This window comes from Erpetoichthys calabaricus, chromosome 4 (genome assembly GCF_900747795.2).
Source record: "Erpetoichthys calabaricus chromosome 4, fErpCal1.3, whole genome shotgun sequence".
In the NCBI taxonomy this organism is placed as follows: domain Eukaryota; kingdom Metazoa; phylum Chordata; class Cladistia; order Polypteriformes; family Polypteridae; genus Erpetoichthys; species Erpetoichthys calabaricus.
Genome location: NC_041397.2, coordinates 84792319 through 84808679, shown reverse-complemented (window position 1 = coordinate 84808679; position 16361 = coordinate 84792319). Strand labels below are relative to the sequence as shown.

Sequence of the window (16361 nt, the reverse complement as noted above, 5' to 3'; positions counted from 1 at the left end):
TTGTGCTGCACGCAGTTTGTTCCTACATTAAGTCAGATGCGGTGGGTTACGCTGAGGCAACTCGATGCTAGAATATGCAGCCTTGTTACATGATACTGAAACTGTATCACAGACTGGTATCTGTAAACATAAAGTACGTACCTAAACCATCACAAACTCCTTTAATAATTAAAAGCCCATTCGTCCACATTTTATATCGCCGCGGTGCATGGAAGTGACGTCAAACTGAAGCGTCTCGGCCTTGGTAAAGTTGTAATTAGTTAGCCTCGAAGCGCACTTTTGTATTTTTTTTAATCTAACCTTATCTCATACGTACGTAATATTTTAATGGACGTACGAGATAAGGGTTATCCCATATTTTTATTGTGCGGTTCACATCTTCCGTAAGAAAGAGAACCGGTCCAATACTTAACTTGGTTTCAGTTCCACTGACAGGCTGCATTTGTACAGCGTAGCATCCACGCATCTACATATGTAATATTAAACCTCGATCGTTTTGTGTCTAGTATAAAGCACTAATTTATTAAAACAAAGCAGTAACACAATACTCATTTCTGTCATTACCTTCTGCATGGGCAAGCATATTATTTGCCGCTAACGTTTGATACGAATCTACGTACCATGATGGGAAAACGTGTTTCTGTATTTAATGGTAGTTCACGTGCGGCATGGAGGTTGTGAGAGTCTGAATCTCAATTAACACAATTACGTAGCACCAGCGGCATATTTTACGCCTTTGTTTTCAGTTCGGCGACACTGCCATTGTGAGCAGACAAGGAGCACAGTTAACACTACAAATTTGGGTCGTTGTTTTGATTCATTTCCGCGTCACATGGCTGTGGTCAAATCATGTGACACGACAAGAAACTCCCTACTCGACGACTGGCGCTGCCTTGACAGTTTTGTGTGTGGTCGAGGGCACCGTGGAGGTACCAATGTCTGGGTCGGTGTACCGGCACTTGTGGCTCTTGGCGGCCATGTGCACGACGATGTGGTGTTCGCCGCGGACCAAGCAGCCTGTTGATTACGGGAAGGTGAAGCGAGCCTGGCCGGTTCCGTACAGGTGAGTGCTGCGCCAACAAGTGCGCCATTGTTACTTTATTTGGGACGTAAGCTTACAGTTCCGCTAAAAAACACAAAACGAAAACTTTATGCTTAACTTAGACCTTCTGTAGGAATGCTGCCAATCCTGGCGGCTGGAAAGCGCAGACCGCTGCTGCTAGGTCCTGAGGATTCTTGGTCCCCAACGTGTGGGACGCATGAATGACTGCAACGGTTCGAACTGACTTACTACTTTGTCATCAGCGTATAAGAGTTCACTGCCTTAATGGAGATCTTTCAGAACGAAGTGAAACGACGCAAACTGTACAGATTTAAACAAGCTTAGCATGAGCTGGTGAAGTATTTGTTAGAAGATCAAATTAAAGAAATCTGTCTGAAAACAGGCGCAAACAAATACAAAGTCCACCCACTGGCATAACTGTATCCTCACGTTAGATTAACTGGTCAGTCTAAATTCACCCTGTTCGTGAGTGTGTGGACCGCCATGCCAGAGCTCCCCATGGCCATGAACTGCATAAATAAATTAAAGGAAGGAGTGAATGGAAATCAGTTTTGTTGGTAAACAATTCATTCACCCATTTTCTGAACTTTCTTTCTCCATGCCAGTCGTGCAGGGAGTCACTGGCTATGTGGTTGCATCTGAGTTACCATTCATACCCAGCACTGACTGGGATGCTAAACCTTGACAGAGCACAACCACACAGTTTAGAGCCACCAGTCACAAAACAATCTGAGATAAAGAATGAAATGAGCAATAAAATAGCCAAGTATAATATAACTGTACAGCCTCAGACTGTCCTTGATTTACTTTACGTGTGCATTTTGTACTTCATGGCATAACCAAAATTCAGGAGGCTATTGGATGCCATTGAGGAGACATTACTGGTCACTAAAGGCAAGAACTTCTATACGTATAAACAGTTTCTTTCCTACTACAGTCATTCTGGTTAAACACAGTCTCTGATTCATCTCTGCCACTTCCTGATTTTTAAAATCCTCCATCCAACTGAAATGATGTTATTTTGTCAGGAATTACATGATATATCTACATTACTAAACGAAGGTTGTATATATGCACGGATGCCAGACGCCAGAAGCAAGCTGTGCCGCACGCGCACAGTGCCCCAGAGTCAAACCCAGCGGCTTCCCAGAGACGCCCAAACAACACAACACAACCTGTAAACTATCAGTGTGGTTTATTTGAATCACATTAGGATAATTCAGCGTTAAAAGTAAGTTCAGTTATGATTCCTAACAGCAAACTACTTCTAGCTAACGACACAGCCACAGAAAAACAAAAACAAGACCGCATGGATAAAAACAATGAATGAAGGCGCCTACAACGCGCTTCTGAAACACCACAAGCAAAAGAGGCACGGCTCCAAAAAGAAAGAGCTCAGGTATCGGATAGGTGTGCAAACGAGACAACAGAACAACGGGAGAAGCGTTTGGAAGGCTTGCGCAATTGTTAATCACAAAGAATATCAGAGGAACCTGCAGAAAGGCTAGAAAGTCTTTTAGAAGGTTTAAGACGTTCAGTATTCCAACAAAGAAAAAGCCAAAGAGAGGAACGACAGACAGCCGCTGAACAATTCCGCCAGTTAGCTGAGAACGCATTCTATAATGAGTCCACTGTTCATGAAAATTCATTGGGATTAATGAGTGTCATTTGCAGTCATTGTCATTCACTTAACTTCCTTCAAGGTTGGTCGTGAACAGCATGAGACAAAATGTTATTGAGGAACAAGTGCTTATGGGATCCCATACTGGCAATACTGTTTTAATTCCCAGAATTGACCTTACAAGTTCTGACCTAGAATTACCTTTTAAACTTAAACGATTGCCATTCTTGGATTTGCAATTCTTTAGAGAATCGGGGGTTTACTGGTTCTATCTAACTGATACTAGTGGTTAGATTTTATAATCTGCAAATTGTAACTACTTAGATTTTGTTGTGTTTTCTTCACTTCTGGTTATCACCTTTATACCCTTGTTCTTTAATACTTGTTCCCAGAATGATGTTACTTGATCATGTTGACCTCCATTGTAAGGTGCTTTGGATAAAAGTGTCTGCTGAACACGTAAATGTAAATATTTTATTACAGGGCAGGAGTGTAATTCTGCATTACCTAGTTGTGTTTTCTGTAATGTATATTTTTCTTGATGTAATGTTGATACATTGTGCATCAAATGGTGCCCTATACATAAAATCTATTATTATTATTATTATGGTGTCATCTATTGTATATTGTTTTCCCTAATTGTGTTTTACCTCGTTATGTGTATGGATGTAACACCAACCGAAATTTCTAGTAATTATTTTGCCTGACAATGAACATTTTAAATCAAATTCAGGTGAAGACTTTAGGCTAATTTCAGCATGGCCACCGTTGGCTGCCAGTAATATCTACATGCAGATGGGTGACAAAGAGCAGTAGGTGAAGAAGTTAAATAAGTCAGCTGCTGCATGAAATGATCTTAACTTGTCCCACATTTATAAGTATACAAAGACACGGGAACAGTATTAAATGCTAAATGCTAGTGGGTTTACTGTCTGTGGTGATTGAAGGGGTGTCAAAGTGCCAAATGCAAAAATCAGAATTTGTTTTGTGCCCACAAAGTAAACAAGCAGGAATATGAAGAGTAAAGTTTATGTGCACAAACACATTGCAGACTAAAAGGGTGTTAAAAGAAATACATTTATCTTAACATGATCTTTTAAAAATGACATTTTAAATTTTACATCCAAGTGTTGATGATCCGATCTAATATATTAATAGAGTGTTATGGTGGTGCCGTGTTTAGTGCTCTGCCCCCCATCTTCAGCACCCGGGGTTTGATTCTGTCGAATGTGCATGTTCTCCCCATGTGTCGGTGCACGAGGGGGTCTCTTTCTACCTCTTCAGAGATTTGGTTACTTCTCAATTGCTCTGTGATTCTGGGTCTGTGCTCATTCAGAGTTGCTCAGCTGATAACAGCAGCCTTATGTTTTGGTCACAAGAGAATACAGTAACTCAGGGATGTTTAAAAATACAGAATATAGAGTGATCCTGATAAAATGCAGTTGTGTATTAAAACATATTTTGCATTGCAGGCGTTTTGACCACCGGCCCAAAGCAGATTCCTTTTGCCAAGCCCTGTACCCTTTTTGCCCCACGGGATCCCCAGATGGAAGTATTCCTCTGATGAAGGACAGCGACAGGGTTCAGGTGTTTCGTCTGCAAACACCCGTGTGGGAATTCAAGTATGGAGACCTTCTTGGACATTTTGTACGTACAGTATTTATTTATGTGTAAGAAGGTAATATGCACATAGTGGTTAGAGGTCCTGCCTCACAGATCCAGTGTTCTGGTTTTCAATCCTGTACCTGGTGGCTCTCTGTGTGGAGGCTGCACGTTCTTCCTGTGTCGTGATGCTTTTCACTGGGTACTTGAGTTTCCATCTGTAGTGCTAAAATCACCATGTATGGGTTTGCACAAGGGGTTCTGCAGTAGACTGGCACCACGTCCACAGGTGGTGCATGTTTTACTCCTAGCACTGCAGCGATGGGCTATGGCACAGCTTGGCCATAAATTGGATTAAGCAGCTTTGAGAGGGTTGTGTTGTTTCATGTATTTATTACAAGGAGAGCTTTGTGGTATTTTACTTTTGATAGTTTGAAGTAATGGCCTGTAAACTTAGTTACGATTCTTAAACAAAGCTCTTCTGTTCTCCACTTCTAAATGCATCCAATCACTGGCCAAGGCTGGAGTGCTGTAAGATCTGTTTATAGTCTAAAATGGACCATAACCCCCCAATACTATTAACAGATTTAGAAAACATGAGTCTGAACACATAAAATGAAGGTTTAGCACGAGGAAAGGACTAAAAGTGTGAATAACAAGAAATGAAAGTCTAGAGACTATTCTTAAGGTACATACCTCTCTGCCCTGAGCACTCTTTTCATCTTTTGAATAGGAGCCGAGGTCAAAATGTTTAAGGTGAGTCTGTATGGACATGCAGCATGAAAGGCCGTCTTCTTTGTTTTCAGCACATCATGCACGATGCCATTGGCTTCAGGAGCTCTCTGACTGGGAGAAACTACACAATGGAGTGGTATGAGCTCTTCCAGCTGGGTAACTGCACTTTCCCTCACCTAAGGCCAGAGCTGGAAGCCCCCTTCTGGTGTAATCAAGGGGCGGCATGCTTCTATGAAGGAATCGATGACCTTCACTGGATGCAGAATGGGACCTTGGAACAGGTTGCTGAAATGACAGGTAAAAACATGACGACAGTGAAAAGTGATTAATGCTGGCAAGGGGGTCTTCCTTTATTTTTAAAAATGAATCTTACCTGCAACAGAAGACATTTTTACTTCGTGTGACGTGTATCACATCATTGGCTTACATTTATTCAAGCAGTTAAAACCATTAAAACTGAATCATGGTCCTCCTGCAACTGCGCAACCTGTTTGTTGACAGTGATGACAGTGTTAAATGAGAGGATTTAGATCCCGGCCCGGTCACTGTTGGTGTAGAGTTTTCACTTTTACAACATTTCCACACACATTGACGTCAGGCTAGTTGTCAACTCTATATTAGCCAATGTGAGTGAGTGAATGAATGTGACTCAGGCTTGTACGCTTTTTACTTTTTCCTGTTTTGACTTTAGAAAAAAAAATATTGCAATTACCTGTGTAATCATCCAGAAGGGTCCCAAAAAATGCAACTTACAGTAAACAAGTGGCACAGTCAAGTTTCATTATTCATCATGGTTATGTGACTACAATGCATCTCAGTCGCTTTTGATTTGAAAGGATGCCAGTCATATTTACTTTTTAAAACAGTTTTGAATTAACAATTTCCGTCACTTAAATTGTACACATCAGAAAAAATAACATTAATAAGGCTGAATAGAACAGTTGGCTGTCAAAGCCTGGCCTAATGTATAAACAGCACCCTACAGAACAAAAAACACAAAGCAACACTCAGTCAAGTTAAATGGGCAGGCAGGCAGTCTGAGAATACCTTAAGTGTTCTTTGAACCATGTGTACTTTTAATACAGAATTGTTATGATTATTATAAAATAAGCCTTACATGGAAAATGACAAGCGTTATTCTGTAACGTAGATAATAACAATATAGAAATGTCAGTCAGCCATGCTTATTAATGTGACAAGTGCATACTCACGCTCAGTTTGTGTGGCCTGAAGTTTCTGTTGGGCAGCCACACCTCACTGACTGGTGCTTTCAGTTTTTATTCAGTTGGTCACCTCCAGATTTAAGTTATGTCCAAAACAGCTCTGCCTGGTCCAGTTGGGTGGCCACTGTGGTGCAATGTCTGCAAATCGAATCAGTTCCAATTCCCAGTCCTTCAAACAGGCTTGAAGGGTAGCAGCTGCATTATCACTCACACGTGTTTCTAAAAAGCGTGTCCTGAGACATTTTTATTGTGTTCTCCACTTGGTGTGGATAAAGGGGACAATTGCAGGGATGTATGGCGGTAAATTATCTCTTGACTCTGACCACAAGTTTGTAGTAGGTGGACCACATCCTAGCAGACATAGGGCCTTATTTATAAAAGTGCATGGATTCGAGTATGAAAATATGTGCATGCCAAAAAAATATGAAAGGCAAAAAAAAGGTCACATTTATAAAACCTGGCATACACACATTTCTATACAATTTACCGATTTATAAATTACAATCACCTTGTAAGTATGCATATGTGAACATGCCTCGTACACCGTCCTGAAATATTCTTGTACCAGTAATGGTGATAACGTGCAGTGAATACACTTGACTTGAGCATTCCTAGTTTTCATCCTCTTTCTTTCTCTGTACATTTAGCATTTGTTTGCTCAGAGGTTGATGCGCTTGCTGCTTCCTGAGCTGGTCTTCTTCTCTCCATGCTAGCGGCTCACTTCTTCTCTTCTTTCATCAGCATCTTTTCGAGTTAAAACTGCTTGTCAGTGTTTGTGTTGCAATTACTTAGTATGTTTTCTTTAATTTTTGCTTAAGCTGGCACTTAAGTCTTCAATCTGCCTCAAGATTGATTTAAGATATGAAGAGGCAGGGGATGTGATGGTGAAGGTGATAGGGATGAGAATGGCACCCGTATGCATGCACTGCATGGCTGCCCTGCTGGCTGCTGCCGAGAGTTGATTCTGCAATAAAATAAAATAAAAATAGAAAGAGGAATAACCTTGGAGGTCAATCGTCATCCCGAAAGCACATAGTAGATGTCACGTAGTATATGTGTACCAAATTACAGGTCAATAGGTCTACAGGTGATTTAAAATCCTGGACAGACAAACGGACAGACACGGCAGCGTAGTATATAAGAAAATGTAGCATGCTAACCAGCCTAATACATACAGTATGCAGTTACAATGCTGCAGAACGTCTTTGGCTGTTAGAGAAACCGCTCCCTCCTTACATGTCGAGATGCTGCCACTTCAAGAGGATCTGACTGTGTTCTGCAACTGACAGCGCAAGGTTGTGCGTGATGTTATAACTCTCTCTGTCTTCTGTGATCTGGGGGTGCGGGAAAGGTGTAAGACGCCATCATCTGAGTGGGTAGTCACCATCACATGGCACATGTAATGACGTGATTGTTGTTACAATGAATAGTACAGGCCATATCAAACACTGAGGGTTGAGCTGCTTACCTTACCAACAAGCTACAGCTACAGTTCTGTCACATTTGCCATAGCTGCTAGCCTCAAAATAAATGACTAACGGGCTGGCCCAGGCCACAGAGACACAACATTTCTCAGCCACATCTTGGCATCACAAAGTGCCTTGTGCTGTAACTGAATGTCACTGCTCATTGTTAACAAAAGCAGCTTCATTCTCACTAGATGCCCTTATTGCAATATGAGTGTAATAAATTGCTCCAATTACATTTGGAGAACTAGACACTGCTTGCAAATGGCCTGTTTATTTTTGGTAAAAATATGTTGTATGTATGTACACCCAACACCATACAAAAACTGGACGTAGCTTCTGACCAGTCATTTGATGGCTTTCAGCCCAGCAGGCAAGATGGAGTGAAGCTTGGCTGAGATACTGATGACCAGTTCCCTGAGAAGTGACAACAGGTAGCTGATATAAACTGACTGAGGTGTAATATGTTTATCACGTTAATGCACAAAATATAATATCAGTTCAGTGATATGAAGTATGTGTGCAAGTCATCATTTAGCTGGTTTGACTGCATTACCCTACTTGATTAAGGATGTTGACATTTCCCAGTTTCTCCAAACTGCTGCCTAGGCACGAATCAGAGATGCTGTAAATACACACGTCTCTCCGTCAATTTTTCTTCTATAAATTCAGTTGTTTGTGTGGGAAGTAACATGCGCACATCTCAAGCCTATTTGTGTGTATGCAAGCATTTTAAGTGAGGCCCCTGGTCACTACACCTTGGAATGGCTCGCTACCGTGATTTACAACCAAAGAGTTCACATTCCCTTCTCTCAGCGAGGGGCTCATTCTACGGCTCTCTAGCGCGTCTGACCTTTGGCTTATGAAAAACTGGTGTTTTCAGGCTTATACAAAATAATCTAAATATATCTAACATAAGCCTTTTTAATTCTATGTCTTCCATCTTAATGCTTAGTGAAGTATTATATCTATTTGTCTTAAGTGCGTATAATACTCTTCTAGCACGTGTAAATAACCAATTTTAAGAATACAGTTTTCTATATAACATGACTGGATATCGTGACAATGCTGCTACTTCTTCTAAAGCTTTTCCCACTTTCATATGGGGTCACTCTATTTGACCAGCCTCCTCCATTCTCATCTGTTGTACCTCCTCTCCAGACACCCCCTTCTCCCTTAGATCCACTTTCTCTTCAGTTGTCCTCTTCTCCCAGCATCTCCATATGCTCAATTCGTCTCCCCAGATTGTTTACCTCTCTTCTCATGACATGCCCATAACACTTTAATCGTCTTTCCTGGATTTTCTTAGAGTTTTCCCATTCCTGCTCTTATTAAGCTTTGTTACTCCACTCATCCATGTCCACATCGTCATTTCTGTAGCATCTGTTTTCATTTCATGCACCTATGAGTGCTGACCTCACTATTGTTTTTTACACTTTCACCCTTCACTCCTGCACTGATTCTTTGGTCACAGAACACTCTAGATACCTTTTTCCAGTTTTTTCCAACCCGATTGCATTGTATGGTTCACTTCTAAATCTAGGTTCTCCATCCATCCTGTGATGTTGTTGATCCGATATTTTTGAACGTTTTCACCATTTTAAGCTTTTCTCCCAGCACGCTAACTTCTACATCTTGGCCCAATCTTAACTGCATGTACTGTTATTCGTACACTACTTCTCACTTCATTATAGGTACCCTCATACACATCCTTAACTATTCCTACATTCTCCAGTACTCCTTTCTGTCTCGTATATTTTCACCATTTGTTTGCCTGGGGACACTTATCATGTGACTTTTCAATATTATAAGCACCATGTGCAGTCCTTTCTGTTTCTCTCTATTCTTATCCTGGCATACTGTAAATCTAAACTGTTCTTCCCCAATCGTCATATCTCTTCTCAGGCTTTTATCCCTTTAACATATTGTCATTGTATGTGACATCAGCTTTATCCCCCTATAACTGACACAATGCTGGATGTCTCTATATGGGTGCAATCACACTCTTTTTCCACTGATCTGGCATTTTCTCTTCACCGTAGATCTTTGACATCAGCTCCTGTAACAAATGGCGTGCTTCAGTTGTTACCCCATCTAGTCCAGTTGCCTTCCCATTCTTCATGCTTTCTAGTGCCTATTTGACTTCTTCCCTGCTTATCCCTGTTGTTACCCCTTCATTGGGTATTCCATCTTTGAATATTACCCTTGGAGTTTCTTCATTCACCAGTTTCTTAAAAGTATACCTTCCCTTTTCCTTATTATGGGAATACAAAATAGTCCTGTTGAATGAGCTTAATTTGATCAGTGCGATCAACTGGCAGACCCACCTCGCTTGACCTTTGTCCTGTAAGTGAGTTTAGAAACTGAATAGGTGGTTTGTTGCAGCTTGGCAGGAAAAGCATGAGGTGGCTTGTGAGTTTCAAAGCTCACTATCCACCCTGTCTGTTGTATTCACTGAGTGGCAGCTGATCTGGTCAGACAGCTGTAGGTAAGAGCCTATGGAAGTCGATGCTGTGCTGGGGATGCTTTGTGACATTCACTTATGAGGCTATGGGACCAGCCTAAGCTCAAAACCCTTACTGCCTTGCACTCTCACATTCTTCAAAGATTTTAAATTGAAAGACCTGGCCTTTGCATGATGAGTCCTTGTTTTGAGCACTAATGTGCTTTTTGTGTGCCATTCTCAAAGTCATCAGTGTCATCTTTAAAATGATGGTTTGTGATGATGCAGGTTCAGCTCCGTGCTCCCATCGGCTGTTAGGGAGCCCTTGAACCCAACACCATCGGTAATATCACCGATGAGCTAGACAGTGAGGCAATAACAATGAACAAGGGGATGATGTAACTAATGTGCATAGTGCTTTTATTCAAAGTATATCAACACAGTGTTCAAAATAAAGTGCAGCAGTGCATTCAAAAGTCTTCATTCATTAAATAAATAATCCATAAAATGAAACGTGGAGGTTAAAATACACAAAAACAAACAATCCTTTAAAACGAGGTTAAAACGCACTTCAGGAAGCAGTCTTAAAAAAAACTAATGACATGCCGATGCTCTATTTCTGTTAGCGTTAGTGTCTTACCTGCTTCTCCCATGTGGGCCCTGCAATAGGCGAGACGCTCTTAATGCAGCTGACCTTCTGCCTACTTCTACTGTTACTGTCAGTCGCCTTTCCGATCCTTGGCTCCGGTTGGATTCCCCTGACAGTGACCTGGGAATTCCTCCAACGGCCAAGGCTCTCACGTGGCGGACACCACATTCCCAAGTCCTGACTCCCGTGGCCATCCGTGGAGAATCATCCGCCTGCCAGTCACTCCTGTCCTTCATACAAAACTCTGCGGGAGCGACAACAACTACTACGCCCGGGGTGTCAGCCTAACGCCCAGGTTGCCTACTCAGCTGCTGCGAGCCTGTTCACGCTCACTCACTCACACCGGCGCACTCGCTCTCTCTCCCTTCCTTGCATGCTTCCTTCTTTCCGTAACCTCCGTCTTTTTTTCTTCCTTACTTTCTCTTACTTTTTTTCCCCCTTCTAACCGGCTTGCGCTTCCCTTTATGCCGAGGGACATAGCAGCTGCAGCACATTAGCCACAGGAACAATGACGGATGTGGGCAGTCTCTCACCTGTGCACGTAGGTGAGAAACGCCCACACCGCAGATCGCCCTGCGGCTCGCTACAGCCACTATGCCCCCTCCTAAGCCGCGAGCGCGGTGATTATTTATTTTAAACAAACTGGCCTTTGCTGGAAGAGCTGTGGACCCATAACACCACATGGTTAAGTGGCCAGTCAGCAGTCTGTCATGGAACGTGAAGTTACAGTACTTACACCACGGCCAAGGGGCCTAAAGATGTAAATATCTCCTGAATTGCTATGAAAGATTAGCCGGATTAAGTGAAACCCATGAGTGGCAGTCACCCCCTCAAAAGTGTGTTGTGGTTTCTTATGGGCTGACCCCTGAATCCTCATGGCAAAGAAGAAAAGGTTTGGAAACAAATCGGGGGTGTCAGTGTCCACATCATTTATGTTTACAAGGTCATCAAGTGTTATTGGACATGGTCAGGCCCTTGTTGCTAGCTCCTACCATGTGATTGTTTCCTAGCACCATAGCTTTTTGATGTGGCACAAGTTTTGATGGTTTATGTGCAGAGTGGTGGCACTGAGGCAGGGATCTACACTGGCAATCGGAAGGTTGCCGGTTCGAATCCGGTAAACGCCAAAAGTGAATCTATTTTGTTGGGCCCTTGAGCAAGACCCTTAACCTGGAATTGCCTTGTCCTGGGTATGACGTTAATCTGCATCCAGCCCTGCATGTAGGCCCTCCAAACTGCAGGAACAACTTGGGGGTTGGTGGCAGAATTGGCACTCCAGCCACCATAAAAAACCTCACACTGTTCTGTCTGAACTAGTGTGGTGTTGAGGTGTCACCCGTTGTATGGTTACACTCGGGTCCTGAGATGGTTTGCCATGTGGCGCATGCGCCTCTCTGTCTCTTTCATTGTAGGGTGGATTGGCAGTGGTTTTCTTTAATTGTGCCAAATCACGCATGTTTACCTTCAAATTTCCCTTTGTTTCTAGGGTCACAGTTCAATGAAATGGCCAGATGGGTTCGTGAGGACAACGAGACGGGAATATACTATGAAACGTGGACAGTTCAGGCCGAGCCCAGCCCTAATACAACAGTGTGGTTTGAATCTTATGACTGTTCTCAGTTTGTGCACCGGACATACAGGAAATTAGCAGATCTGGGCGTCACGTTTAACAGTAAGCAGCAGACTAACTATACCAAGATATTCCTGTTCAGCGCAGAACCAGTCTTTCTGGGGAATGACTCCTCCATCTTTGGACAAGCAGGAAAGCAGGAATTGGCTGCAGATATTCGAAAATTCTACCACCCATTTAGACCTCATCAGTCGGTTAAAGAGTTCCTGATCAGTCTGCTAGAAATCTTAGACAAAGTTATCCTGGAACGGAGCTTCTACCTGTATTACAATTATGAATACTGGCACCTACCAATGAAGCCACCTTACATGAAGATTACATATGAAGAAATTCCTTTACCTCATACAGATAAAGCAATAATTGAGTAATAATCATAACAAACTCCTTACACCTTCTTGAAAGTGCCTTGTCATTTTTGACCTTCTTCAAAGGTCTATGCAGTTGTGTTCAAGCCGGCCACACTAATTATTAATCATGTCAATGCCAGAAAAACCAACGAGTGCACATCGTGGTGAAGTGAACTCACCACACACCAGCTGGAGCGAGTGTCGGTGTATTCAAGAAGCGCTGGGTGAAAGCAGCACACAACCCTGGACAGGCGCCTCGTCCATCGCAGAGCAAAGATACACAAACACAACCACAGTAGGCTTCCAGATTGAATCATCTGAACTTTTACATTCTCACAAGAGGGGTGGACATTTCTGGCTGACATTTTACAACTGGAACTCGGCACATTTCCACCACCTTCTGAAACACTGGTGCAAAGACCTTTTTGTAACCTTAAATTCACTCCCGAATCATGATGCACTTGCATCTCAATCTGAACAGATCTGTAGAGAGCAGAAAAATTAATGTGCGAGTAAAATTACTGGAAAATTAATTCAAACGTCCGTGTCACTCAGATTTCTTTAGGGCAGAGCCCAATGAAGCCATGTGGGGTGCTCAGTCCTGTCCTTGGGGTCTGCAGTTTCTGCTGGACTCCATTTTAGGGGGTTCCTGCATTTAACTGATGTTCTGGTTTAGTTAAACATGCCGTTCTTTAACTGTTCACAGGGTTATCATTGTCACATGTACAAGGTACAGCCAAACTTTCTCTTACATGTGGTAAAGAATCAACATGCAACACGTCTCCACTGTCTAGTGCTGTGATTAGTGAGTAGAACAATCTTACCTTGAAGTTTCTGTCTTTATGTGAAAAATGTCATAAACTTTATTATGATTGTATGAATATTTCAGAATCTGCTCTTAACAGACAGTGGCTCCAATGGCAGTAGGGAGGGAGGCCAGAGGTAGTGAAGAAGAAGAAGGAGTAGTAGTTTGTTGAAGAATGTTAACAGGGATTTGTCACCCTGTACTGCAAGGTGTATGTTTTGTTATTTGATCATTTTGTGTGTGTCGCAGCCTGGTGGTCTTGTGTGTCTTATTTGTCTTCCAGGCCAGTTCACAAGTGACCTCTAATTGATAAAAACGTACAGAACACCCCCAGAATATACCTATTCTGCCTGGTAATTGTGCACTTCAACATAGAGCAGATTTTTTTTTTTTTTTTATCATCAATTTGCATTAGCTTTAGCTCCAAAATACTATGATTTTATAACATTTATTTCACATTGATGGAAATTTGCAAGTAGTGGTATGCAGCTTGGGAAAATGTCATTCCTACACCAAATCTCCTATTTGTATAACTGCTGATTAACAAATCCTTCTAATATTACTTCAAACATGAGCCATTTGAGCCTGAGCCCACATTTGTATCTGAATCATAATCAGCATAAGACAAACGACTTGTTTGTGTTTGTGCAAAAAGAGCGCAGAGAAGTCCAATTAAAACAAGAACTGCCTTGAAGGCCGATCTGCAGGCACCATGGGCCTACAAGAGCCAACCTGAGCCCCCCGTCTAGCTAAGAGGGTCTAACGTCTATCGAGGAAGTACAGGATATCAATTTAGTTTTATTAATTTTTTTATTTAACTTTTTTTTTCTGTCATTTTTCTATCCATAATCAGATTCCATGTACTGTTCATTGAGCTGTAATCTTTATTTGGTAATAAAAGTTCAAATTGAGTGTTTAAAAAAAAGATGACTACCCAGTTTCAAGTGCCCATCCCAAAGGTGTCTGCACCTGCCCTTCTCTTTCAGTGGCCCACCATTCTTTTAAGATGTTTTACATCTTAATCATCTACAGTATAAACATTCCAGAAATTTGTTTGGGTAGACGTTTCCTGTTTGTGTAACTCTGGGCTACAAGTGAGCTTGGACCTACCAAGAGTCAAGAAGAGCATTTAGTAAAAGGTGAGTCCATTCTGCGCTCCACTGAAGTCGAACATTTTTTGGGGATGGCCTGGAATGAGAGTCTAGTGGCACTTCATCAAGAAGTGTTTGTGTTGTGCCCTGCACCCTGTGTTACCAGAAGAGGCCTCAGCTCCACACAGCCCCGGGGTTTTGGAAGATGGAGAGACGATTTGCAGACGTTCATCAATATGGAAGAAGGGGCATTCATTCAACAGGCCACAATTTCAGTTGCATGAGTGTAAGTGAAGTATTCATCTTGCTGAGAACCACTGCTGGCCAGAAAGGCTCCAAGCAGAGACTGCATGAAGACAGAATCCCTGGAAGGGGATGAGCACACCTTCAAAATGTAGCCCTGTTGTGATTTTACATAGCAAGAAGAATGTGCAGATGCATGTTAAGTTATGTTTAATAATAATAATAATAAAACATGAGAGTGTTCTACAGGTACCACCTTCAAACTTGGAACCTGTGACTAGAGGTTTTTGTTAAAACCCACTTCCGTTTTTATTTGGCATTTACGCACAGTAGAGTATTGGGGGATAATTTAGTGTTTTTAAACCTGGTTTTACTTTCATCAACTTCAGAATTTTTATTGTGCTCTTCTGGCTGTTGGGATTACGTTATTTAGTAATGAGCACACTAGTGGGGCTGAGGCTGCTGTAGCGGCAGCCTCTCAGCATTGTGTGCTGTCTGTCTGGTGTCTGTTCAGTTTGTTGTTGTCAGTTTTAGAATACCGAGTGTAAACTACACTGAAAAAGAGAAAATGAATAAGGAAAATATAAATGACAGTTAAGCACTTAAAGCGACAGCCAAAATACAAACACTGCTGCATGTCTTATAATTGTCAAAAATCACACTGCTGTGCTGTTCTGAATATAAAATAAGAGACAGGAAAAACAGACCAGCTAATAAATGACCAGAGAAGAGTTTGAGGACCACCCAAACAAAGTAAGTGCATATGCTGGTAAAATGACAGTAGAAACGGCATTACCCAGAATTCCTCAGGAGAAGGTGAGATGTCTGACCGAGTATGTTACATATTGGCAAGGTATGTAAACGACGAGTGTGTCACCTCATTGAGAAGCTCCATTTCCAATAAGCCTCATCAAAAGGAAGGCATCTTCTGAAAAGAATTCCCCTGACAGACGTCTGCTGCGGAGTAATTTATTATTTTCAAACTGTTTAAACAGACAACTGGAGAAAAAAGTTAGAAAAGCCATTTAACAGACTCACATTTTGCTATCCATTTGCTTTTTATAGCAATACAGAAGAGAAAGAATAAAGAGAAAAATATTTAAAGAACAAGTTAGGACATTTAAAGCATATCTTTAAAAGTGCTTATTTTTCAAATTTGAATTGATTGGACAGGCAAGTTAAGCTGAATCCAGTAATCACTTTCTTTAGTAAGTCTTTAAGATTAAATATGAAAAGCATCAATTATAAAGAAGAGCTATGGCCTCCTACTGGTCACATCAGACTGTGAGTACCTCTCACTGCAGGGTCCAAAGCCAAGATAAAGAAGCCCCTCCAAATCCACAGCTTGTGCACCGAAGGACACCCAACGTGCTGGTACTGAAAATGCACCTGCCATAAAGGCGCAACTCTCATCTCTTTTCTCCCAAATCATTTCTATTTGTG

General features: G+C 41.9%; 1 protein-coding gene across 1 annotated transcript; it reads left to right on the top strand.

The window, feature by feature from the left end:
- Positions 1 to 844: 844 nt before the first annotated feature.
- On the top strand, positions 845 to 14509 carry cln5 (CLN5 intracellular trafficking protein). Its single transcript, XM_028799590.2, has 4 exons — positions 845 to 1063; positions 4157 to 4331; positions 5093 to 5318; positions 12289 to 14509. Exons 1-4 carry the CDS (start codon positions 936 to 938, stop codon positions 12798 to 12800), a joined length of 1041 nt encoding a protein of 346 aa, XP_028655423.2. The 5' UTR covers positions 845 to 935; the 3' UTR covers positions 12801 to 14509.
- The last annotated feature ends 1852 nt before the right edge of the window (positions 14510 to 16361 follow it).